The sequence below is a fragment of the Macaca fascicularis genome, chromosome 11 (genome assembly GCF_037993035.2).
Source record: "Macaca fascicularis isolate 582-1 chromosome 11, T2T-MFA8v1.1".
Taxonomy (NCBI): Eukaryota; Metazoa; Chordata; class Mammalia; order Primates; family Cercopithecidae; genus Macaca; species Macaca fascicularis.
The window spans coordinates 8,797,078-8,823,667 of record NC_088385.1 but is presented as its reverse complement, the minus strand read 5'-3'; the positions used below and the strand labels follow the sequence as shown (position 1 = coordinate 8,823,667).

The following is a 26,590-nucleotide window of genomic DNA, read 5'->3' as shown; positions in this document are numbered from 1 at the left end:
CAGGCTGGAGTGCAGTGGTGCAATCTCGGCTCACTGCAACCTCTGCCTCCCTGGTTCAAGTGATTCTCCTGCCTCAGCCTCCCGATTAGCTGGGACTACAGGCACGTGCTACCACGCCCCTCTAATTTTTTGTATTTTTAGTAGAGGCAGTGTTTTACCGTGTTAGCCAAGATGGTCTCTATCTCCTGACTTTATGATCTGCCTGCCTTGGCCTCCCAAAGTGCTGGGATTACAGGTGTGAGCCACCACACCTGGCTCTTTTTTTTTTGAGAGGTAGTCTTGCTCTGTCACCCAGGCTAGAGAGCAGTAGCGCAATCTCAGCTCATAGCAACCTCTGCCTCCCGGGTTCAAGTGATTCTCCTGCCTCAGCCTCTCAAGTAGCTGGAATTACAGGCAGCCAACACAACTCACAGCTAATTTTGTGTTTTTAGTAGAGATGGGGTTTCACCATGTTGGCCAGTCTGGTCTTGAACTCCTGGCCTCAAGTGATCCACCCACCTCAGCCTCCAAAGTGCTGGGATTACAGGCATGAGCCACCACGCCCGGCCTGTACATTAATTATTGTTGGACTAAGGTGGCTCCCAATTTAGTCAATGAGCAGATTTTGCTCCACATATAATCATCACCTAAAGCTGGCTGCACCAGAATTATGGGGGATGGGATTCCTGAGTCGGCTGAATGGAAAGTCTGTGTATAAGAGGGCTGGAAATTGTCTGTAAAAAAATAAATCTGGGCCGGGGGCGGTGGCTCATGCCTGTAATCCCAGCATTTGGGTGGCCGAGGTGGGCAGATCACCTGAGGTCAGGAGTTAGAGACCAGCCTGGCCAACATGGCAAAAGCCCGTCTCTACTAAAAATATAAAAATTAGCCGGGCGTGGTGGTATGCACCACCTAAAAATCAATCAGTCAATCCATCTGATGCATAGGAGGCTTGAAAATCACTTTTCCAGCCTACTTTTGTGCAAACGATGGTGTTTTTTTTTGTTATTGTTGTTGTTTTGAGACAGAGTCTCACTCTGTCACCCAGGCTGGAGTGTAGTGGCGCGATCTCGGCTCACTGCAACCTCCGCCTCCCGGGTTCAAGTGATTCTCCTGCCTCAGCCTTTTGAGTAGCTGGGATTACAGGCATGTGCCACCTCACCTGGCTAATTTTGTGTTTTTAGTAGAGACGGGGTTTTTCCAGGTTAGTCAGGTCTCTAACTCCTGACCTCAAGTGATCCGCCCGCCTATGCCTCCCAGAGTGCTGGGATTACAGACGTGAGACACCTTGCCTGGCCCAAGAAGTTTTATTGAGATGTGTACATGTACATTAGGTTTTTGATGTGTAGACATTATGATAAAGAGAATTGTCGTAACTATTTATAGCTTATTTAAACTGCTCAAGTAATGACTTTTGCACCAACCTAATATCTTTCCCCACAAGCTTGATGTCATCATAAAATATGTTGGGATTTTGTTTTGTTTTGTTTTGAGACAGAGTCTTGCTCCGTTGCCCAGGCTGGAGTTCAGTAGCTCGATCTCGGCTCACTGCAACCTCTGCCTCCCGGGTTCAAGCAATTCTCCTCTCTCAGCCTCCTGAGTGGCTGGGACTACAGGCACTTGCCACCACACCTGGCTAATTTTTGTATTTTTAGTAGAGATGGAGTTTCACCTTGTTGGTCAAGCTGGCCTTGAACTCCTGACATCAGATGATCCGCTTGCCTCTGCCTCTCAATGTGCTGGGATTACAGTTGTGAGCAACTGCACCTGGCCAATTATAATCTTGTTTTAGAAAATATAAATATACATAGTTTGTATCTTACATCTTAGGGATTTAGAGAGTTATTTCTTGAGAAGGTAAATCCCAATGTAGAGGTCCATATTCATCAAAAAGACTAATAAATATTGCTATGGAGGCAAATACTCTGGGTGAAACAAACTGAAGCGAACCTAGGTAACCTAGATAATGTTCCCTTGTTAACTTGTGGTCTGAGTCCAATATTTTAATATTTCTTTCTTTTCTTTTTTTTTTTTTTTTTTTTTTGAGACAGAGTTTCACTCTTATTGCCCAGGCTGGGGTACACTGGTGCGATCTCGGCTCACCGCAACCTCCACCTCCTGGGTTTAATTGATTCTCCTGCCTCAGCCTCCCGAGTAGCTGGGATTACAGGCTTGCACAACCATGCCCTGCTAATGTTGTATTTTTAGTAGAGATGGGGTTTCTCCATGTTGTCAGGGTGCTCTTGAACTCCCAACTTAAGGTGATCTACCCGCCTTGGCCTCCCAAAGTGCTGAGATTAGAGGCGTGAGCCACCGCACATGGCCAGTTTCTCATAGCTATGGTAGTTGTAGCAACCTTATTTTTTTTTCTTTTTTTTTGATACAGAGTCTCGCTCTATTGCCCAGGCTGGAGTGCAGTGGCACAATCTCAGTTCACTGCAACCTCCACCACCCAGGCTCAAGCAATTCTCCTACGTCAGCCTCCCAAGCAGCTGGGATTACAGGTACCCACCACCACACCCAGCTAATTTTTAAATTTTTATTAGAGACAGGATTTCATCATGTTGGCTAGGCTGGTCTCGAACACCTCAGGTTATCCGCCTGCCTTGGCCTCCCAAAATGCTGGGATTACAGGAATGAAACACTGTGCTCGGCCAGCAAACTTACATTTTAGCGCAGTGCCTAGTAAATAACAAACATAGTAATTTATTTAATATATATTAAATTACAATAGTAGCTGGTATTATTTCATAAAACACTTCAAAAGGGCCTAGGCCTAGGAAATACAGCCCAAACTCTGCTTATTCAATGAGCAGGATAAGGTTATTCAATTAGTTCACTATCAAATTGAGACATCAATGTGTCTATCAATGTTTTGAGGGTTTGGGGAAGAGTCAATTAAACAAGCATTTAGCTGGGCGTGATGGCACATGCCTATAATCCCAGCAACTTGGGAGGCTGAGAGGCAGGAAGATCACTTGGGACCAAGAATTTGAGAACAGTGTGGGCAACAGAGTTGCTGTCTCAACTTATAAAAAAGAAATCAGTTAGTAGGAATTACACCTTCATATAAGTTGGTGAAGTGGACATAAGCAAGAGTAAACGGAACAGTGGGAATAAGCATAGTTAGAAGGAACAATGGAAATTAGTAGCTAACATTGAGAACATTTAAAAAGAGAAAGGAGGGGCCAGGCGCGGTGGCTCAAGCCTGTAATCTCAGCACTTTGGGAGGCCGAGACGGGCGGATCACGAGGTCAGGAGATCGAGACCATCCTGGCTAACACGGTGAAACCCCGTCTCTACTAAAAATACAAAAACTAGCCGGGCGAGGTGGCGGGCGCCCGTAGTCCCAGCTACTCAGGAGGCTGAGGCAGGAGAATGGCGCAAACCCGGGAGACGGAGCTTGCAGTGAGCTGAGATCCAGCCACTGCACTCCAGCCCGGGCTACAGAGCAAGACTCCGTCTCAAAAAAAAAAAAAAGAGAAAGGAGGGCGAGGTGCAGTGGCTCACATGTCTAATCCTAGCGCTTTGGGAGGCAGAGGTGGGCGGATCACGAGGTCAGGAGCTCAAGACCAACCTGACCAACATGGTGAAGGCCTGTCTCTGCTAAAAAAAACACAAAAATTGGCTGGGCACGGTGGCTCACACCTGTAATCCCAGCACTTTGGGAGGCTGAGGTGGGCGGATCACGCGATCAGGAGATCGAGACCATCCTGGCTAACACGGTGAAACCTTGTCTCTACAAAAAATTAGCCGGGCCTGGTGGCACATGCCTGTAGTCCCAGCTACTTGAGAGGCTGAGGCAGGAGAATCGCTTGAACCCTGTAGGCGGAGGTTGCAGTGGCCAAGATCACGCTGCTGCATTCCAGCCTGGGCAACAGAAAGAGACTCCGTCTCAAAATAAAAAAAAGAAATACAAAAATTAGCCAGGCGTGGTGGCAGGAGCCTGTAATCCCAGCTACTCGGGAGGCTGAGGCAGGAGAATCGCTTGAACCCGGGCGATGGAGGTTGCAGTGAGCCAAAATCGTGCCACTGCACTCCAGCCTGGGTGACAGATTGAGAATCTGTCAAAAAAAAAAAAAAAGAGAGAAAGGAGATAAGATTTAGAAGATAATTCATTTGCAGAAGGGATATTAGGATTGAACAAAAACCGTAAGGACTTCTTACCTCCTGGGACCTTTAAGTATTTTTTAAATTTTATTTTATGGAGACAGAGTCTCGTTCTGTCTGGCCTCCCGAGAAGCTGGGACTACAGGTGTGCCCCATCATGCCTGGCTAATATTTGTATTTTTAGTAGAGACGGGGTTCCACCATATTGGCCAGGCTGATCTTGAACTCCTGACCTCAGGCGATCTGCTTGCCTCGGCCTCCCAAAGTGCTGGGATTATAGGCCCGCGCAACCATGCTCAGCCTTAAGTATTTTTTGAGGGTTCTGTGTAACTGGTATGAAGTTTGTATCAAAGTTGCATGTTTTCTTTTCTACTAGGTGTTCTATTACTCAACAGGAATCTTCAAGGATGCAGGTGTTGAAGAGCCCATCTATGCCACCATCGGCGCGGGTGTGGTTAATACTGTCTTCACTGTAGTTTCTGTAAGTTGGATGGTTTGATAATTTTGGGGGGAGAAAAGAATCCTTGCTACAGATGTTGAAAGATGGATTGCACAGTTCCACCATTATTTAGTTACACCTTTTTTGTTGTTTATTTATTTTTATTTTTTTTAATTTTTTGAGACAGAGTCTTGCTCTGTTGCCCAGGCTAGAGTACAGTGGCACGATCTCAGCTCACTGCAACCTCCACCTCCTGGGTTCAAGTGATTCTCCTGCCTCAGCCTCCCCGAGTAGCTCGGACTACAGGCATGCGCCAACACGCCTAACTCATTTTTGTATTTTTAGTAGAGACGGGGTTTTGCTATGTTGGCCAGGCTGGTCTTGAACTCCTGACCTCTGGTGATCCGCCTGCCTTGGCCTCCCAAAGTGCTGGGATTACAGGTGTGAGCCACCACGCCCAGACTATTGTTTAATTTTCCTTTGGAAAAAAGAGATACATTCAATGCTGAATGTAGTCTTCACTCTTCAAGCAAATATGGGATGGATGGGAAAAGAGGAAGTATAGAAGGGACTATGCAGTATGCTTTGAACTTGGAATTGGAGGAGAGGTTTTTGGAAAAACTTTCAAACTGTTTTTCCTGTTTTTACACTGAAACAACAATAATAACAGAAGATTTCTGTGACCCCCAAAATATTTAAGGATTTGTCCCCATCACGTAAGCAATCAGTTCTGCAGTGGACACCATCTAGGTGTCCTGTGATTTAATTCTGACACATCCTGGAGATAGCATCGGATCTCGCAGGTTGGTGGCACAGTTCCCAAGACTGCCCCCCACTCCTGATGCCCATCACAAGCTCCAGGTTGTTTACCTGTGCTTCTGACCCACCAGCTATAGATCGGGATTCCCACCACGCCCTCTTTGGGTTGGATTAATTGGCTACAGTGGCTCACAAAACTCAGGAAAAATGTTTCCTGGTTTGATTTAAAGGATATTTTAAAGCACAGAAATAAACAACCAGATGAAGAGATTCACAGGACGAGGTCTGGAGGGACCCTGAGCGTGGGAGCCTCTGTCTCCGTGGAGTTGGGGTGCACTCCTAGCGCATAGATGATTTGTTGCTGACCTTCCTGTCAGCTTCCACGGGTTCAGATATCTGCAAGTTCCCCACACCCTGCCTTTGGGCCTTTTCTGCAGACTTAATTGGTTCTCTATGATTGAAGCATGGACAACTGTTCTGAAACGTGATTGGACAAAAAGGGAATGATCTGAACCCAGCCAGGCCTGTCTGTTTGGATTATTTTGGCCTCTCTGTAGCGTTTCGGGTGGGGCAGGACCCACTCTGAAATGAGGGTTTTATGACCCGCAGTCAGATTAGCGTCCTGCCAAGTGGGAGGGCAGGAGAAAGTCAGAGAAGAATTCTATTTTCTGAGGCCTGCGGCATCCCAACATTATGACAAAAGACTCTACCAAGGGCTAGGGGGATTTTGAGCCAGGACCTGTGAATGGAACACAATATGTATGTATATAAAATCATAAATCACAGGAGGTGTATCCGTAACAAGTGTCCTGCTGTTGGTAAGGCAGATTCCAAGTAGCTCAGACACTGTTTTCATGGAAAGGAAAACTGAAGTTTCATGTCATATTCTTCTTCCAGCTATTTCTGGTGGAAAGGGCAGGAAGAAGGACTCTGCATATGATAGGCCTTGGAGGGATGGCTGTTTGTTCCATGCTCATGACTGTTTCTTTGTTATTAAAGGTGAGTGCTCTTTGAGTGAAGAAAAGCGAGGGAGGGGGAAAGGAGGAGAGGTTACAGTTGACTTCTGTGACACAAGGGGTGGGTTGTTAAGGTTGCAGTTTGTCAACAAAGTCAGAGGAGAGAAGCAGGACGCCCAGAGTTTTTAAGAAACGTGGGTCTTCAGAGAACTAGAGATAAACTGTTAGAATCCTTACATTTATAGAACATTGTTAGAGTCTATAAAATAAATTATCTAATTTAATTCTTTGTTTGTTTGTTTGAGACAGAGTTTTGCTCTTGTTGACCAGGCTGGAGTGCAGTGGTGCAATCTCGGCTCACCGCAACCTCTGCCTCCTGGGTTCAAGTGATTCTCCTGTGTCAGCCTCCCCAGTAGCTAGGATTACTGGCATGCGCCACCACGCCCAGCTAATTTTGTATTTTTAGTAGAGACGGGGTTTCTCCATGTTGGTCAGACTGGTCTCGAGCTCCCGACCTCAGATGATCCACCTGCCTCGGTCTCCCAAATTGCTGGGATTACAGGCATGAGCCACCATGCCTGGCCTAATTTAATTCTTAAAATAATATCAAGGTAATCACACTTTATAGATGATGACAGGGTCTCAGTACAAAGTGATATATATGAGATCACATAGATGGGATTCAAAAATTCAAGCCTGGCTGGGCGCAGTGCTTCATTCCTGTCATCTTAACACTTTGGGAGGCCAAGGTGAGAGGATTGCTTGAGCCCAGAAGTTCAAGACCAGCCTAGGCAACATGACAAGAAACTGTCTCTAAAAAAAAAAAGTACATTTTTTGTTTGTTTGTTTCTTTGTTTGTTTGGTGACAGGGTCTTGCTCTGTCACCCAGGCTGGAGTGCAATGTCGCTATCTCAGCTTGCTGCAATCTCTGCCTCCCAGGCTTAATTGATTCTCCTGCCTCAGTCTCCCTGGTAGCTGGGATTACAGGCACGCGCCACCACACCCAGCTAATTTTTGTGTTTTTTAGTAGAGACAGGGTTTCACCATGTTGGCCAGGCTGGTCTCCAACTCCTGACCTCAAATAATCCCTCACTTCACCCTCCCAAAGTGCTGGGACTATAGGCGTGAGCCACAGTGCCCAGCCAAAAGAAAAACAAAAAATTGTGTTTTAATTAGCCACGTGTGGTGGCACATGCCTGAAGTCCCAGCTATTTGAGAGGCTGAGGTGGAAGGATTGCTTAAGCCCAGGAGATCAATGATGCAATGAGCTGTTATAGCACCACTGCACTCTAGCCTGGGCAACAGAGTAAGACCCTGTCTCAAAAAATAAAAACAGAAATAAATCCAAGCCTATTGATTCCACAGCCACTCATCGTATTGTACGCCAGAGACAAGAGGAGCTTGCCATTAGTTGCCTCTGGGAACCTAGATTCTGGGTTACACTGTCTTTAAATTTAATTTTCTCTGTTCCTTCCTCTTACAGGATACCTATAATGGGATGAGCTTTGTCTGTATTGGGGCTATCTTGGTCTTTGTGGCCTTTTTTGAAATTGGACCAGGCCCCATTCCCTGGTTTATTGTGGCCGAACTCTTCAGCCAGGGCCCCCGCCCAGCTGCGATGGCAGTGGCCGGCTGCTCCAACTGGACCTCCAACTTCCTAGTCGGATTGCTCTTCCCCTCTGCTGCTGTAAGTAAACTCAACTTATCTATGTATCTATGTATCTATGTATCTATGTATCTATGTATCTATGTATCTATCTATCTATCTATCTATCTATCTATCTATCTATCTATCTATATTTTTTTGAAACTGAGTCTCGCCCTGGTGTGCAGTTGCCCAATCTCAGCTCGCTGCAAACTCCACCTCCCGGGATCAAGCAATTCTCCTGCCCAAGCCTCCTGAGTAGCTGGGACTACAGGCGTGCGCCACCACCCCCAGCTAATTTTTGTATGCTTAGTAGAGAGGGGGTTTCCCCATGTTGGCCAGGATGGTCACCAGCTCTTGACCTGGTGATCTGCTCTCCTTGGCCTCCCAAAGTGCTGGGATTACAGGTGTGAGCCACCGCGCCTGTCCCACTCACCTTGTCTTAAAACCAGCCTACTTAGGCTGACATATTGAAGATACACATTAATACAGTAGTCAGGCTGGGGGAGGTGGCTCACTCCTGTAATCCCAGCACTTTGGGCGGCTGAGGCAGGCGGATCGCCTGAGATCGGGAGATAGAAACCACCCTGACCAACATGGAGAAACCCCGTCTCTACTAAAAATACAAAATTAGCCGGGCGTGGTGGTGCATGCCTATAATCCCAGCTACTCGGGAGGCTGAGGCAGGAGAATCGCTTGAGCCCAGGAGGCGGAGGTTGCGGTGAGCCGAGATCGGGCCATTGCACTCCAGCCTCGGCAACAAGAGTGAAACTCCGTCTCAAAAAATATATAATAATAATAATAATACAATAGTCCTTCCTCATCTGCAGTTTCAGTTACCTGAGTGTAAAAGTATTAAATGGAAAATTCCACAAATAAACAATCCATAAGTTTTAAATTGCACCCGGGCGCAGTAGCTCAAGCAGGTAATCCCAGGACTTTGGGAGGCGGAGGCGGGAGGATCACTTGGGGTCAAGAGTTCGAGATTGGCCGGGCGCGGTGGCTCACGCTTGTAATCCCAGCACTTTGGGAGGCCGAGGCGGGCAGATCACGAGGTCGGGAGATCGAGACCATGGTGAAACCCCATCTCTACTAAAAATACAAAAAATTAGCCAGGCGCGGTGGCGGGCGCCTGTAGTCCCAGCTACTCAGGAGGCTGAGGCAGGAGAATGGCGTGAACCCAGGAGGCGGAGCTTGCAGTGAGCCGAGGTCGAGATCGCGCCACTGCCCTCCAGCCTGGGCTATAGAGCCAGACTCTGTCTCCAAAAAAAAAAAAAAGAATTCGAGATTAGCCTGACCATCATGGTGAAACCCCATCTCTACTAAAAATACAAAAATTAGCCAGGTGTGGTGGCACAAACCTGTAGTCCTAGCTACTCGGGAGGCTGAGGCAGGAGAATCACTTGAACCCAGGAGGTGAAGTTTGTGGTGAGCCAAGATCTTGCCATGACACTCCAGTCTGGGTGACAGAGCTAGACTCCATCTCAAAAACAAAACAAAACAAAAAAATTTACAAATAGAGACGGGGGCCTGCTATGTTGCCCAGGCTGGTCTCAACCTCCTGGGTTCAAGTGATCCTCCCACCTCAGCCTCCCAAAGCTCTGGGATTACAGGCATGCACCCCTGTGCCCAGCCTAAGAATGTATCTTTTGTCCATAAAATTGTGAAGAAGAAAAAAGAGGATGGGTGAGGTGGCTCACGCCTGTAATTCCAGCACTTTGGGAGGCTGAGGTGGGCGGATCACGAGGTCAGAAGTTCGAGACCGGCCTGGCCAATATCGTGAAACCCTGTCTCTATTAACAATTCAAAAAATTAGCTGGGTGTGATGGCAGGAAGCGCCTGTAATCTCAGGTACTTGAGAGGCTGAGGCAGGATAATTGCTTGAACACGGGAGGCAGAGGTTGCAGTGAGCCGAGATGGCACCATTGCACTCCAACCTGGCAACAAGAGTGAAACTCCATCTCAGAAAAAAAAAAAAAAAAAAAAAGGTGGCCAGGCACAGTGGCTCACACCTGTAATCCCAGCATTTTGGGAGACCAAGTCGAGAGGATCACCTGAGGTCGGGAGTGTGAGACCAGCCTGAACAACATGGAGAAACCCCATCTCTACTAAAAATACAAAATTAGCCAGGCGTGGTGGCACATGCCTGTAATCCCAGCTATTCGGGAGGCTGAGGCAGGAGAATCACTTGAACCCAGGAGGCGGAGGATGCGGTGAATGGAACTCATGACATTGCATGCCAGCCTGGGCAACAAGAGCAAAACTCCATCTCAAAAAAAAAAAACCTGTGGGTAACTGGGGACTACTGTAATTACTGATGCCATGAAAGATTGGACATCAAGGGCTGTAAACCAGATTTTCAATAACACATAGGAAAAAAAATGACAGCAGGAAAGATTGAAATGGGATGGCAAAACTGGGAACTTTATTCATTTTGTTATTATGTGAGATGGAGTCTTGCTCTGCTGCCCACGGTGGAATGCAGTGGCTCACTCTCGACTCGCTGCAACCTCCGCCTCCTGGGATCAAGTGGTTCTCTTGCCTCAGCCTTCTGAGTAACTGAGATTACAGGTGTATGCCACTACTCCCAGCAATTTTTTTTTTTTTTTTTTTTTTTTTTTTTTGTCTTTTTAGTAGAGACAGGGTTTTGTCATGTTGGCCAGGCTGGTCTCAAACTCCTGGCCTCAAGTGATCCACCCGCCTCGGCCTCTAAAAGTGCTGCGATTACAGGCATGAGCCACTACACCCAGCTCAGAAACACAGATTTTAAAAATAATACTCAAGGCCGGGTGCAGCTCACTACAGGCGTAAGCCACTGTGCCCAGCCTCTGTTTTTATTAAATATGGAAAGGTTATAGCTTGAAGCATATTAGAAATATGAATGTGAAGGAAATTGAGTTTGTCAATGACCAGATTTTTATAAAAACCTTCCTTTCTTCTGTCCTCTCACTAGCACTATTTAGGAGCCTACGTTTTTATTATCTTCACTGGCTTCCTCATTACCTTCTTGATCTTTACCTTCTTCAAAGTCCCTGAGACCCGTGGCAGGACTTTTGAGGATATCACACGGGCCTTTGAAGGGCAGGCGCAAGGTGCAAATAGATCTGGGAAGGACGCCGTCATGGAGATGAACAGCATCCAGCCTCCTAAGGAGACCACCACCAATGTCTAAGTCATGCCCGCTTCCACCTCCCTCCCAGCATGGGAAAAGCCATCTCTCCCTGAACAAGGAGAGACCTCATCAGGATGAACCCAGGATTGCTTCTGAATGCTGCCACTTGATTCCTTTCTCGTCCCACGCACTCCATGAGCACCCCAAGGCTGGGGTTTGTTGGATTTTCAATGGCTTTCTAAAGATTTTATTTCCTGGACATTCTCTTCTGCTTAGGAGAGACCGAGTGAACCTACCTTCATTTCAGGAGGGATTGGCCACTTGGCATATGACAACTTTGCCAGCTTTTCCTCCCTTGGGTTCTAATATTGCCGCATTAGGGGATACAGGAGAAGAAAAGTAAGGTGCAGTTCCCCCAAGCTCAGACTAACCAGGAAGCAGATGCACATATGAGTGTGGAAGGCAGAGGGGGTTTATGTAAGAGCACCTTCCTCACTTCGATACAGCTCTACACGGCAAATTAACTTGAGTCTTATTTATTTCATCCTCTGGTTTAATTACATAAATATTTATTTTTTAAGTGTAATTTTGCCAAATAATAAAAACAGAAGGAAATTAAGATTAGAGGGAGGTGTTTAAAGAGAGGTTATAGAGTAGAAGATTTGATGCTGGAGAGGTTCAGGTGCAATAAGTAGAATTTAGGGAGAAATGTAGTTCATTATTGGAGGGTAAATGATGTGGTGCCTGAGGTCTGCATGTTACCGCTACCAGTTTCTGTCTTTCAGATGGAAACTCTTTAATTTCTCAGAAAAGTTGTATGCCTATTTAATAAAGCTACTGATTTCCTTTGGAAATTTAAGGTAATAGTTTACATGTAGTAGTACTTGAAATCTAGGATTATTAACTAATATGGGCATTGTAGTTAATGGCAGTTGATGGGTTCTAATTTTGGACAGAGTTGAGGGAAGGGAAAGTGATTTCTAGAAAGCCTGTTCCCCTCACTGGACGAAATAACTCCTTCTTCTTGTAGTAGTCTCATGACTTTTGAAGTAATCCTGTCACCTATCTTGTGGGAGAGCCATCCAAATGAGAAACCTAAAATAATTGGTTCTTGGCAGAGATTCATTATTTCTCTACTTTGTTCTTTAGGAGATTTTAGGTGTTGATTTTCTGTTTTATTTTAACTCATACCTTTAAAGGAATTCCCCAAAGAATGTTTACAGCAAACTTGGAATTTGTAACTTTAGCTCTGGGAGAGGATTTTTTTCTGAGCGATTATTATCTACAGTGTGTTGTGGCTTTAGGGTCACGGCACGCTTGCATATGTCTGTTACCATGTCACTGTGGTCCGATGCCGAGTGCCCTTAGGGGACTTGAATCTTTCCAATAAACCACGTTTGAGATAGCATGAGTCAATGTGCAGTGTAGCCACACTTGAGAGGATGAATGTATGTGCACTGTCACTTTGCTCTGGGTGCAAGTACGTTATTGGTGACTTATTTTCTCTGTGTTTGTTCCTACAGCCCCATTTTCATATGTTGCTCAATCTCCCTTTCCCTTCTTGGTGTTTACACATCTCAGAACCTTTAGCCAAACCCTTGCCAATGACAGTATTTTGGTTCTCAGTTCTCACTGTTGCCTCTGCTCATGGAGCTTTTGAATAAAAATGCACCTAGCTATGGAGTGGGGTTTAGCTGGAAAGGTGACCTTCCAACTTCACGTCAACTTCTGGCTCTTCAAACAGGTTGGCAGTAAGGCAGGGAAGTTGTTTTCCTATTCCTCACTGAGAAGACTGTGAATATTTCCAGATGGATTTTCCATTATTAATGTTAGTTTGATTCTTTGTTTTAAAATAAAAATTCTGAGTGTACATGACATCACGGACACATTATTATTATTATTATTTGCCGTTCCTATGACAACAAAATCTGCTTTAAATCCTGAGTTGACTACTCAGTACCTGTTGTGACCTTGAGACTTGTATGAGACCCTCATACTCATATGAGACTCTGTTCTTAGAGTCTCATACATATAAGAGAATAGCAATATTTGGCTGGGCCCGGTGGCTCACGCCTGTAATCCCAGCACTTTGGGAGGCCGAGGCAGGTGGATCACCTGAGGTTAGGAGTTTGGGACCAGCCTGGCCAATATGGTGAAACCCTGTCTCTACTAAAAATACAAAAAAATTAGCCGGACGTGGTGGCAGGCGCCTGTAATTCCCAGGTACTCGGGAGGCTGAGGCAAGAGAATTGCTTGAACCCAGGAGGTGGAGGTTGCAGTGAGCCGAGATTGTGCCATTAGACTCCAGCCTGGGGGATGAGAGTGAGACTTTGTCTCAAAAAAAAAAAAAAAAAAAAGAGAATAGCAATATGTGTTTACTATGCAGATTAAGTGAAAAAGCCTTTGTGCCTTGCTTTTCATACTTGATGAATTACGTTGCTTTCTTTCCCCAGTGAGAACTAGTTTTGTTTTGTTTTTTCTGTTTTTCTCTTGTGTTCCTTTCCGCTTCCTTCCTCCTCCAGTCTTTGCTCTCTACAATTCATCCCACACTGCTGTCAGGGCATCCTTGTGACATACAATAGTTCCTGCTGTCCCCAGGGGACTGGTTCCTAGACGCCTTCTTAGATATCAAAATTCAGGGATACTCAAGTCCCTTACATAAAATGCACATAGTCTGGGCGCGGTGGCTTATGCCTGTAATCCCAGCACTTTGTGAGGCCAAGGCAGGCGGATCACGAGGTCAAAAGATCCAGAACATCTTGGCCAACATGGTGAAACCCCGTCTCTACTAAAATTACAAAACTTAGCTGGGCGTGGTGGCACTCCAACCTGGCGACAGAGCAAGACTCGATCTCAAAAAAAAAAAAAGAGAAAAGCATGTAATTATTATTGTGATGATTTAAATGCAAATAATCTATGCACATCATCTCATGCACTTTAAATCATCTCTAGATTACTTTTAATATCTAATACAATGTAAATAATTGTTAAACTGTATTGTTTTTTATTGTTGTATTTTCTTTCTTTCCAAATATTTTCCATCTGTAGTTCTTTGCATCTGCAGATACAGAAGGCGGACTGTATATCACTATCCTACTTAAAATCCTTTGGCCGGGCACGGTGGCTCACGCCTGTAATCCCAGCACTTTGGGAGGCCGAGGCGGGTGGATCACGAGGTCAGGAGATTGAGACCATCCTGGCTAACACGGTGAAACCCCATCTCTACTAAAAATACAAAAACAGTTACCCAGGCGTGGCGGCAGGCGCCTGTAGTCCCAGCTACTAGGGAGGCTGAGGCAGGAGAGTGGCTTGAACCCAGGAGGCGGAGCTTGCAGTGAGCCGAGATCGGGCCACTGCACTCCAGCCTGGGCGACAGAGCGAGACTCCGTCTCAAAAATAAATAAATAAATAAATAATCCTTCAATAGCTTCCAGTTAACTACAGAAGAAAACTTAACCCCCCTAGTGGATCATGTAACCCCTCTAAGACAAGATCCCTGCTACCTCTGCAGTTTGACTTACCATTTATTTCTTAGCTCCTATTTATATAAAACATCTTCCCCATTACCACATTCATTCACACCTCCATGCCTTCATTTATAAGTTCTGACATTCCACATAGTGAAAATATTTGAGGAGCCACCTTTTCTATTTCTATTTACCCCAGTCATGTGCTCCATAAAGCCCTTCGTATTCCCAAAATGTTCCTTACACCGTGAAATTGTGCATATTAGAAAGAATGAAAAGATGAAATACCCTGACTGTCCCAAAAGTGCCTGGTGAGTACACAATTATTAATTTGTTTTGAGGCAAGGTCTCATTCTGTCACCAAGGCTGGAGTGCAGTGGCATAATCACAGCTCACTGGCAACCTTGACCCCCTGGGCTCAAGGGGTCCTTCTACCTCAGCTTCCCCAGTAGCTAGGACTGTAGGGGAGTGCCACCATACCCATCACCAGCTAATTTAATTTTTGGTAGAGATGAGGTCTTGCTATGCTGCACAGGCTGGTCTCCAACCACCTGAGCTCAAATGATCCTCCCACCTTGGCATCCCAAAGTGCTGGGATTACAGGCGTGAGCCACTGCACCCCACCTCTCCACAATTGTCATAGCTCCCTCTTTTCCACCTTTGCTTTCTTATGATTTATTCTCTGTATCACCAATTTTTTTTTTTTTTTTTTTTTTTTGAGATGATGTCTCGCTGTGTCGCCTAGGCTAGAGTGCAGTGGCATGATCTCGGCTCACTGCAACCTCCACCTCCCGGGTTCCAGTGATCTCCTGCCTCAGCCTCCCAAGTAGCTGGGATTACAGGCACACACCAACACACGCGCCTAATTTTTTTTTTTTTTTTTTTTTTTTTTTTTTTGAGACAGAGTTTCGCTCTTGTTGCCCAGGCTAGAGTGCAATGGTGCGATCTCAGCTCACTGCAACCTCTGCCTCCTGGGTTCAAGTGATTCTTCTGCCTCAGCCTTCTGAGTAGCTGGGATTACAGGCATGCACCACCAGGTCTGGCTAATTTTTTTGTATTTTTAGTAGAGACGGGGTTTCTCCATGTTAGTCAGGCTGGTCGCGAACTCCTAACCTCAGGTGATCCACCCGCCTCAGCCTCCCAAAGTGCTGGGATTACAAGTGTGAGCCACCATGCCCGGCCGCGTCCATCTAATTTGTGTGTTTTTAGTAGAGACAGGGTTTCGCCATGTTGGCCAGGCTGGTCTGGAACTCCTTACCTCAAGTGATCCGCCCACCTCAGCCTCCCAAATTGCTGGGATTTCAGGTGTGAGCCACCATGCCCATCCCAGAGTGATCTTTTAGAATTGAATCATGTCACTCTGCTGCTTAAAGCCTTCCAATTACACCTTACCACTTAAAATAAGATCCAGACTCCTTCACCATGACTAGCAAATCTAGTGACCTTAGGTCCCAGTTTAAATTTCCTCAATTCATTTTCGTTTTCTTTTTTTTTTTTTTCTTTCTGAAACAGAGTTTCCCTCTTGTTCACTAGGCTGGAGTGCAATGGCATGATCTCAGCTCAGTGCAACCTCTGCCTCCTGAGTTCAAGTGACTCTCTTGCCTTAGCCTCCTGAGTAACTGGGATTACAGGCGCATGCCACCACGCCCAGCTAATTTTTGTATTTTTAATAGAGACGGGGTTTCGCCATGTTGGCCAGGCTGGTCTCCAACTCCTGACCTCAGGTGATCCTCCCGCCTTGGCCTCCCAAAATGCTGGGATTACAGGGGTGAACCACCGCACCCAGCCTGCCTTGATTCATTTTCAAAACTTCCCTGTTACAGTTACCCTACCTAAAAGGTTTGCCTTTTCAATTTCACCTCTTATTGTCCTCCTTGCATACTGAAGTCAAGCCCCATTTGTCTTTCCAGTCGTCATATACATCATATTCATTATCACTTAGGTTATTTTTGCACTTGTCCCCTGGTGCTTGGAATATTCTGCCTCCGTTTTTCATGACTGAATCTATCTTATGAATTAGGTCTTAGTTAACAACTTCTGTAGAATATAAGTGTCATAAGAAGCATACTTTGTTGTCTTATTCATGCCTAGAACACTATCTAACATTTAATTGACTTTTTTGTGTGGTTTTTGTTGTTGTGTTTTTGGTTTTTGGGTTTTTTTGAGACAGAGCTCATTGTGTCGCCCAGGCTGGAGTGCAGTGGGGCGATCTCGGCTCACTGCAACCTCTGCCTCCCGGATTCAAGAAATTCTCCTGCCTTAGTCTCTGGAGTAGCTGAGACTACAGGTGCAGGTCACCATGCCCGGGTAATTTTTGTATTTTTAGTATAGAGGAGGTTTCACCATATTGGCCAGACTGGTCTCAAACTCCTGACCTCAGGTGATCCACCTACCTCAGCCTCCGGAAGTGCTGGGATTACAGGTGTGAGCCCTAATTGATGTTTATTACGTGTATCAGTCTGGGTCCTATCAGAAGACAAAAATCACACTTTTTTTGTTGTTGTTGTTTTGTTTTTACAGGGAAAGGTTAATATAAAGAGTACCAAACTACAATAAAAGTAACTGTAAGATGTAAGATAAAATGCAGTTTCCTAGAGCTGAGGGAGATTATCCAAGAAAGGACATACTTGGAAGGAAGGCCACTGCCATCTCCTCAAAACTGAGGTGCACACCCTACTGGAGAATGTAGAGTTGCAGTCCACGGGAGAGCAGAGAAGTGTGGTGGTTTGCCTGGGTCAGTGCTGGTGTTCAGGCCCTGGGCAAGCAGGGAACACACAGCTGGTGACCAGACATGCAGATGTGCAGAGGGAGTCGCACCAGAGGGGTAGGAGGCCTGGAGTGTGGCATCCCTGTGGAAAGTGACCACCAGGCCAGGGCATGGCTGGGGCAGGTCACCACCAAATTTCCTCTCATCTGTACTGCTGACCTATGGTGCAGCCACTGGAACCAGCAAGAGAATCCCCCTTCATCCTAGAGTATCCTTCCAGCACCATCTACTGAGAAAGCGTTGTTCTTAGTACTCTAAAAAGGAAATGCTTAAAGGAATTCCATCCATTTAAAAGCAGGTATTGAGGGATGAATTGGGAGCTGACAGTAAATTGATAACTAGCACAATAAGTGTCAGATGGCTGCGTAGATAATAGTGAGATTTGGTTGAGGGGATTTCCCCCTTCCACACCTCCCAAAGCCGCCTGGGCTTTTAGAGAAAATTCAAGGTAAAACTTGTCCCCAACCCTGAAGCCCCCCTTCCTTCTTTTTGGAATCAAGTGTTTGTTGCAGAAATTTGGCCAAGGTTCCAAGTGGTCCCAGTTGGTTGAGGTTGGGCCAGGGGGTCGCCTGCCCAGGGTTGGGCAAGTGAGACAAGGAAAAGGTGGAGGGAGCGTCTCTGGGCCTGGGGCTTCAGAGCTGCAAGATGCAAGAGCCAAGCTGCAGGTGAGGCTCTGCGCCGTGGGCCTTCATCATGCCGTCCTCTCTCATCATGAGCTACAGATACCCAAAGAATGGCACCGATGAATCATCTAGTAACAAATCTGTCTTTCTGATCGCGGGCCTTCGCTGCACTGGCGTGGCTGAAACTGCGGTTCTCACCAACGTCCACCTTCTTCCTCCAGTTCGCCGCCCTGCGCCCAGCGAGCACCGAGCCCGCCAGCTCCAGACTTGGCGCTGCGGCCGCCATCACCCACTTCCCACCGCCCCAGCGCCTCAGGAGGCTCGGACTGGGGGGGTTGGGGGTAGGGCTGCAAAACTGGAGACCCTGCAAAAGGCTGGGTCTGGGCCGCGCTGTCTTCCCCGCGAGTCCCCTTCACTGCGCAGGCGTGGGCAGCTGCGGAACCCTGTTTTCGTTTTTGGCTTTTTTTTTTTTTTTGGACGGAGTCTCGCTCTGTCGCCCAGGCTGGAGTGCAATGCAGGATCTCAGTTCACTGCAACCTCCATCTCCCGGGTTCAAGCGATTCTCCTGCCTCATTCTCCCAAGTAGCTGGGATTACAGGCTCCTGCCACCATGCCTGGCTAATTTTTGTATTTTTTTTTATTTTGAGACGGAGTCTCTTTCTGCCACCACGCCTGGCTAATTTTATATTTTCAGTAGAGACAGAGTTTCGCTATGTTGGCCAGGCTGTTCTCGAACTCTTGACCTCATACAATCCACCCGCCTCGGCCTCCCAAAGTGCTGGGATTACAGGTGTGAGCCACCGTGCCGGGCCTCTTTTTTTTTTTTTTTTTTTCTTTTTTAAGATGGAGTCTTGCTCTTGTCGCCCAGGCTGGAGTGCAGTGGCGCTATCTCGGCTCACTACAACCTCCGCCTCCGGGGTTCAAGCGATTCTCCTGCCTCAGCCTCCTGAGTAGCTGGGACTACAGGTGCCTGCCACCATGCCTGGCTGAGTTTTGTATTTTTAGTAGAGATGGGGTTTCCTTATGTTGTCAGGCTGGTCTTCAACTCCTGACCTCGTGATCCGCCCGCCTCGGCCTCCCAAAGTGCCGAGATTACAGGTGTGAGCCACCATGCCTGGCCTAACCCTGTCATTCTTACTTGGTTTTGCTCATAATCACTAATATTATTTGCTGTGACCCAGGATATACCTGGAACCCAGTGACCTTGACCTACCTTCAAATGCAGGTAAGTGAATTTAGCTGCCCTTTCTGGATTACTCTAGGCTGTGTTACTTGATAGGGTTGAATGCTGAGTTAGGATACGTTTCAGGGATTACATGCAAATTTCATTTTTTAAAATAAGGAAATTGGTCAGGTGCTGTGGCTCAAGCCTGTCATCCCAGGACTTTGGGAAGCTGAGGAGGGAGAATCTCTTGAACCTGGGAGGCAGAGGTTGCAGTGAGCGGAGATTGTGCCATTGCACTCCAGCCTGGGCGACAGACCAAGACTCTGTCTCAAACAAACAAACAAACAAACAAACAAACAAAAAAAGAAAAAGAAAAAAAAAGTGAAAGAAGGCAGTCATAAAAGACCACATATTATATTACTCAATTGATATGAAATTTCCAAAATAGGCCATTCTACAGAGAGAAAGAACACAGAGTTAGTGGTGGCCTTGGAAGGGAAGAGGAGGTGGTGAAGAACACAGAGAGGGCCGAGTGCAGTGGCTCACGTCTGTAATCCCAGCACTTTGGGAGGCTGAGGCAGAGGGATCACTTGAGCCAGGAGTTCAAGACCAGCCTAGGCAATATAGGGAGACCCAGTCTCTACAAAAAATTTAAACTTTAGCCAGGTATGTAGGCCGGGCGCAGTGGCTCATGCCTGTAATCCCAACACTTTGGGAGGCTGAGGCGGGCAGATTACAAGGTCAGGACATTGAAACCATCCTGGCTAACATGATGAAAGCCCGTCTCTACTAAAAAGACAAAAAATTAGCCAGGCATGGTGGCACGCACCTGTGTTCCCAGCTACTCAGGAGGCTGAGGCAGGAGAATTGTTTGTACCCAGGAGGCGGAAGTTGCAGTGAGCCGAGATTACGCCACTGCACTCCAGCCTGGACAACACAGCGAGACTCCGTTTCAAAAAAAAAAAATTTAGCCAGGTGTGATGGCACATGCCTGTGGTCCCAGCTACTCGAGAGGCTGAGGCAGGAGGAACACTTGAGCCTGGAGGTCGAGGTTGCAGTGAGCCCAGGTCACACCACTGCACTCTAGCTTGGGTGACAGAGAGAGTCCCTATCTTGAAAAAGGAAAGAAAAGATATAAAACCAAAATATCCTCTGATAGGAAACTGGTAAACATAAATTTTGCAATGTCCGTGGAATGTAGTACTATGCAGATACTCTGCATAATTAGGTAGATATTTGGTGCTACAACATCCATGATGTGTCACTGAGTAAATAAAAGAAGTTAGAGAACAGCATCTTCAATATGTCCCCATTTGTTAAAATAAAAAAAGAAGGAAGACAAGAAAAGGAATCTTACTTATGTAGGCTTATGTAAATATAGAGAGTTTCTCAAGGGATATTGAATAAATTGTTAATAATGATTAACTCTTTGCAGTGAGCCGAGATAGCACCACTGCACTCCAGCCTGGTGACAGAGCAAGACTCCATCTCAAAAAAAAAAAAAAAAATTAAAAAAAATTACCTCTGAATAATGCAAAGAGATCTTATTGAGAAGACCTTTTACTTTTTAATTTTTTCCATCTTGCTTTTTAAATATTTTGCTACTTTTAAAAACATATGTACACACAACAAAAAATTTAGAAAATTCTCAATCATCTCTCTTTTTAAAACATTGTAGCTTTTTCCTTCTTCACAGATTTGGGAAGCTTCCTTGATCTTGGAGTTTTCCCAGGAAGGTGTCACAGAGTGTGAAGGCCACAAGATAAAGTCTAGGTAATTTAAAAGGAGATCCCTGCATAAAGGATGAACATGAGATAAAACCATGGTTCAGAAGACAGCAGTCGTCTTTTGCTTTTTCACCTTGGTGCTGGACAGAAGAGGAAAAAAAAAAACCTCGCTAAGAATTCTTTTGTTGTTGTTGTTGTTGTTGTTGTTGTTTTGAGACAGAGTCTTGCTCTGTAGCTCAGGCTGGAGTGCAGTGGTTTGATCTCAGCTCACCACAACCTCCGCCTCCCGGGTTCAAAGGATTCTCCTGCCTCAGCCTCTTGAGAAGCTGGGATTACAGGCATGCGGCAACACATCGGCTAATTTTTTTGTGTTTTTAGTAGAGATGGGGTTTCACCATGTTGGGCAGGCTGGTCTCGAATTCCTGACCTCGTGATCCACCTGCCTCGGCCTCCCAAACTGGTGGGATTACGAGGATGAGCCACTGCATCCAGCCCAAGAATTCTTAACTACACATTGGTCCCCATGCAGTTTTGTTGGCTGATTTTATGCTACCTGTGTGACTAAAAATCTACAAACAGAAAATATAACTTAAAGCGGTTCTAGGTTAGTGCAGGTTCTAAACAACTGAGAGAAGCAAACATAAATCTTTTCTGGAGGAATGCCAGTCCAACTCAGAGTTCAAAGTAGTCAAAATTATGAAATACGAGGCGAGGTTTGGTGGCTTATGTCTGGAATCCCAGCACTTCAGAAAGCGGAGGTGGGTGGATCCCCTGAGGTCAGGAGTTCAAGACCAGCCTGGCCAACATGGTGAAACCCCATCTCTACTAAAAATACAAAAAATTAGGCTGGGCAGGGTGCTCATATCTGTAATACCAGCACTTTGGGAGGCCGAGGCAGGTGGGTCACCTGAGAGTTCGAGACCAGCCTGACCAATATGGACAAATCTCATCTCTACTAAAAATACAAAATTAGCTGGGCATGATGGCACATGCCTGTAATCCCAGCTACTTGGGAGGCTGAGGCAGGAGAATTGCTTGAACCTGGGAGGCAGAGATTGTGGTTAGCCGAGATCACGCCATTACACTCTAGCCTGGGCAAGATCAAAAATCCATCTCAAAAAAAAAAAAAAAAATATATATATATATATATATACACACACACACACACACGAAATATGTGTCTGGGGTCGGTGGGTCACATCTGTAATCCCAGAATTTTGGGAGGCCAAGGCAGACGGATCACTTGAGGTTAGAAATTCGAGACCAGTCTGGCCAACATGGTAAAACACTATCTCTACAAAAATTCAAAAATTAGCTGGGTGTGGTGGCATTCAACTGTAATTCCAGTTACTCAGGAGGCTTAGGCAGGAGAATCGCTTGAACCAGGGAGGAGGAGGTTGCAGCGAGCTGAGATTGTATCATTGCACTCCAGCCTGGGTGACAGAGGGAGATCTGTCTCAAAAAAGAAAGAAAGAAAGAGAGAGAGAGGAAAAGAAAAGAAAAGAAAAGAAAAAGAAAAAGAAAAGAGAAGAGAAAAAAAATTAGCTGGGGTTGGTGGTGTGCACCTGTAATGCCAGCTACTCAGGAGGCTGAGGCGGGAGAATCGCTTAAACTCAATCACTATTTAATGAATAAGCCTTAGAGATGATAAATCCCAAATATTTTACATGGGGGAAAAAACTATGAAAGAAAAACCAACCAGATTTTTTTTTTTTGGTTTGTTTTTTAATGTAGCAGGGCAAGCCTCAGATAAAACTCCTCAGATATCATATTAAAGAAGGAAAAGGTTTTTATTCAGCCGGGAGCATCGGCAGACTCACGTCTTAAGAATCAAGCTCCCCAAAAACTAAATTCTTGGCCTTTTTAAAGGCTTACAACTTTGAGGGGTCCACGTGAAAGGGTCGTGATAAATAGAGCAAGTGTGGGAAACGTGACTGGGGGCTACACGCATCAGCTAACAGAACAAAAAGTTTTACAATGCTTTTTTCATACAGCATCTGGAATTTACAGATACTACAAGTAGTTTAGGTCAGGGGTTGATGTTATTATTATTACTTTTTTTAACTCCTAGGGCCGGGTGGTGGTGCCAAGGTTGTCTGGCTATTTACCTTACTTTTGTTTTTTTTCCAACTTTTTGCTTTCTCTCGCCTCCTGTCTTGTGAGCTAGGCAAGGTGGGGGGAGGAGGGCAGCAGGAGTAGTAGTGGCCTCCATCCTTATTAAGAGATGGGGTTGGCCGGGCATGGTGGCTCACACCTGTAATCCCAGCAGTTTGGGAGACCAAGGTGGGCGGATCATGAGGTCAGGAGTTCGAGAACAGCCTGACCAACATGGTGAAACCCCGTCTCTTCTAAAAATACAAAAATTAGCCAGGTGTGGCAGCATGCACTTGTAATCCCAGCTACTAGAGAGGCTGAGGCAGGAGAATCGCTTGAACCCAGGAGGCGGAGGTTGCAGTGAGCCAAGATTGTGCAACTGCACTCCAGCCTGGGCGACAGACTGAGACTCTGTCTCAAAAAAAGAAAAAAAAAGGGAATGGGGTCTTGCCATGTTGCCAAGGCTGGACTTGAATTCTGGGCTCAAGTAATCCTCCTGCCTCAGCCTCTTGAGTAGCTAGAATTACAGGCACATACCACACAATCAACCACCTTTAAAAGAGAGGAAAGGGGTTAGAAAGAGAAGAAAGACAGAAAAAGCAGTACAAAATAGAAAACCGATGATAGAATGAAAGAAACAAATCTTATTATATAAGCAATAACAAATAATGGAATAAGCTTTTCAAATAACAGAAAAAGATGATCACATTCGATTTTTTTATATATATATATATTTTTTTTTTTTTGAGACGGAGTCTCGCTCTGTCGCCCAGGCTGCAGTGCAATGGCATGATATCCGTTTATTACAACCTTCACCTCCTGGGTTTAAGTGATTGTCCTGCCTCAGCTTCCTGAGTAGCTAGAATTACAGGCACCCACCACCACACCCAGCTAATTTTTGTATTTGTAGTAGAGACGAGGTTTCACCATGCTGGTCTTGAACTCCTGACATTGTGATCTGCCCACCTTGGCCTCCCAAAGTGCTAGGATTACAGGCATGAGCCACCATGCCCAACTATTTATTTAAATTTTTTTTTTTTTTTTTTTTTTTTTGAGACAGAGTCTTGCTCTGTCGCCCAGGCTGGAGTGTTGGAGTGCAGTGGTGCAATCTCGGCTCACTGCAAGCTCCGCCTCCCAGGTTCACACCATTCTCCTGCCTCAGCCTCCCAAGTAGCTGGGACTACAGGCGCCCACCACCACACCCGGCTAATTTTTCGTATTTTTAGTAGAGACGGGGTTTCACCGTGTTAGCCAGGATGGTCTGGATCTCCTGACCTCATGATTTGCCCACCTCAGCCTCCCAAAGTGCTGGGATTACAGGCGTGAGCCACTATGCCCGGCCTTTGTTTTAAAACTGAAAACAAGTTGCTGAGTTTTTCTGATTATGGAGGATCTGATTTCCTTTCCTCATTCCCTCTCTGTGGATATAGAAATCCACACTTACATACTAAGCCATTAGTGTCTATTATGCTGGCCCGGCATGGTGGCTCATGTCTGTAATCTCAGCACTTCGGGAAGCCAAGTTGGGAGAATCACTTGAGCCCAGAAGTTCAAGACCAGCCTGGCCAACATGGCAAAACCCGTCTCTACGAAAGATACAAAAACAAGCCAGGTTGGCTGGATGTGGTAGCTCATGCCTGTAATCCCAGCACTTTAGTAAGCCTAGACGGGCACATCGTCTGAGGTCAGGAGTTCACTGCCAGCCTGGTCAACATGGTGAAACCCTGTCCTACCAAAAGTACAAAAATTAGCCAGGAGGCCGGGCGCGGTGGCTCAAGCCTGTAATCCCAGCACTTTGGGAGGCCGAGACGGGCGGATCACGAGGTCAGGAGATCGAGACCATCCTGGCTGACACAGTGAAACCCCGTCTCTACTAAAAAATACAAAAAAACTAGCTGGGCGAGGTGGCGGGCGCCTGTAGTCCCAGCTACTCGGGAGGCTGAGGCAGGAGAATGGCGTGAACCCAGGAGGCGGAGCTTGCAGTGAGCCAAGATCACGCCACTGCACTCCAGCCTGGGCGGCAGAGCGAGACTCTGTCTCAAAAAAAAAAAAAATTAGCCAGGCATGGTGGCGGGTACCTGTAATCCCAGTTACTCAGGAGGCTGCGGCTGGAAAATTGCTTGAACCTGGGAGGTGGAGTTTGCAGTGAGCTGAGATCCTGCCATTTCTCTTCAGCCTGGACTACAGAGGAAGACTCCATCTCGAAAAACAAAAGAAAACAAGCCATGCATGGTGGCACATGCCTGTATTCCCAGCTACTTGGGAGGTTGAGGTGGGAGAATTTTACCTGAGTCCAGGAGATCGAGTCTACAACGAGCCAAGATCGTACCACTGCACTCCAGCCTGGGTGACAGGGTCCCAGTCTCCAAAAAAAAAAAAAAAAAAGTATTATGCTATAAATTTGTCTTCCCAAGGATTATAATTGTTTTTTATCGGAGAGGGGAACAGAATATCACTATATTGCCCGGGCTATACTCCTAGGCTCAAGCAATTGTCTGGCTTCAGCCTCCTGAGTAGCTAGGACTACAGGTTCAAGTCACCAAGCCCTTCACATTACAATTGTTTTCTTTTAATTAATTAATTAATTATTTGAGATGGAGTCTCTCTCAGTCGCCCAGGCTGGAGTGCAATGGCGTGATCTCGGCTCACTGCAACTTCAGTCTTCCGGGATCAAGTGATTCTCCCGCCTCAGCCTTCCCAGTAGCTGGGATTACAGGCACCTACTGTCATGCCTGGCTACTTTTTGTAGTTTTGTAGAGATGGGGTTTCACCATGTTGGCCAGGCTGGTCTTGAACTCCTGACTGCAGGTGATCTGCCTGCCTTGACCTCCCAAAGTGCTGGGATTACAGGCGTGAGCCACCGCGCCTGGCCAATTGTTTTTTTAATTATTGAAAGCTAGGAACACTGAGAAAAGCAGGGAAAGAGTAGGACCTTCCTGGTAGGAGCAGAAACCCATAAATTTAGACAGGGTAAAGCCTCATAAATCCTACAGTCAGGCCAGGAGTAGTGGCTCGCGCCTGTAATCCCAGCACTTTCAGAGGCCAAGGTGGATGGATCACTTGTGACCAGGAGTTCTAGAGCAGCCTAGCTAACATGGAAAAACCTCATCTCTACTAAAAACACAAAAATTAGCAGAGTGCGGTGGCATGCACCTGTAATCCCAGCTACTTGGTAGACTGAGGCAGGAGAATTGCTTGAACCTGGGAGGCAGAGGTTGCAGTGAGCCAAGATCACGCCATTGCACTCCAGTCTGGGCAACAGTGCGAGACTCCATCTCAAAAAAAAAAAAAAAAAATTAGCTGGGCATGGTGGTGCACGCCTATAATCCCAGCTACTCGGGAGGCTGAGGTGGGAGGATCGCTTGAACCCAGGAGTTGGAGGCTGCAGTGAACTGTGATAGCACCACTGTACTCCAGCCCGGGAGAAGAAAAAAAAAGAGTAGACTAAGTTTGGACTGACTCATGTAGCTCATGCCTATAATCCCAGCTCTTTGGAAGGCCAGGGCAGAACAATAGCTTGAGGCCAGGAGTTCAAGACCAGCCTGGACAACATAGCAAGACTCCAATCTCTACAAAAATAAATATAAAAAAAATTTTATTTCAAAAAAACAATTAGCGAGGTGTGGTGGTGCATGTCTGTAATTCTAGCCACTGGAGAGGCTGAGGCGGGAGGATCACTTGAGCCCAGGAGTTCGAGGCTGGAGTCAGCTATGATCGAGTCACTGCACTCCGGCCTGGGTGACAGAG

The 26,590-nt window shown here is 46.2% G+C and overlaps 1 protein-coding gene across 13 annotated transcripts in view; it reads left to right on the top strand.

The window, feature by feature from the left end:
• The window catches only part of LOC102116612 (solute carrier family 2, facilitated glucose transporter member 3), a 57,265-nt gene extending 44,390 nt beyond the window's left edge, over window positions 1–12,875 (top strand). For all 13 annotated transcript variants that reach the window (XM_065523682.2, XM_065523677.2, XM_015430325.4 and 10 more), the window contains 4 exons: window positions 4,466–4,570; window positions 6,185–6,286; window positions 7,727–7,930; window positions 10,842–12,875. In XM_065523682.2, the coding sequence (XP_065379754.1) occupies window positions 4,466–4,570; window positions 6,185–6,286; window positions 7,727–7,930; window positions 10,842–11,060 (630 nt within the window). In that variant the 3' untranslated portion in view covers window positions 11,061–12,875. The remainder of the gene's footprint in view (window positions 1–4,465; window positions 4,571–6,184; window positions 6,287–7,726; window positions 7,931–10,841) is intronic.
• The last annotated feature ends 13,715 nt before the right edge of the window (window positions 12,876–26,590 follow it).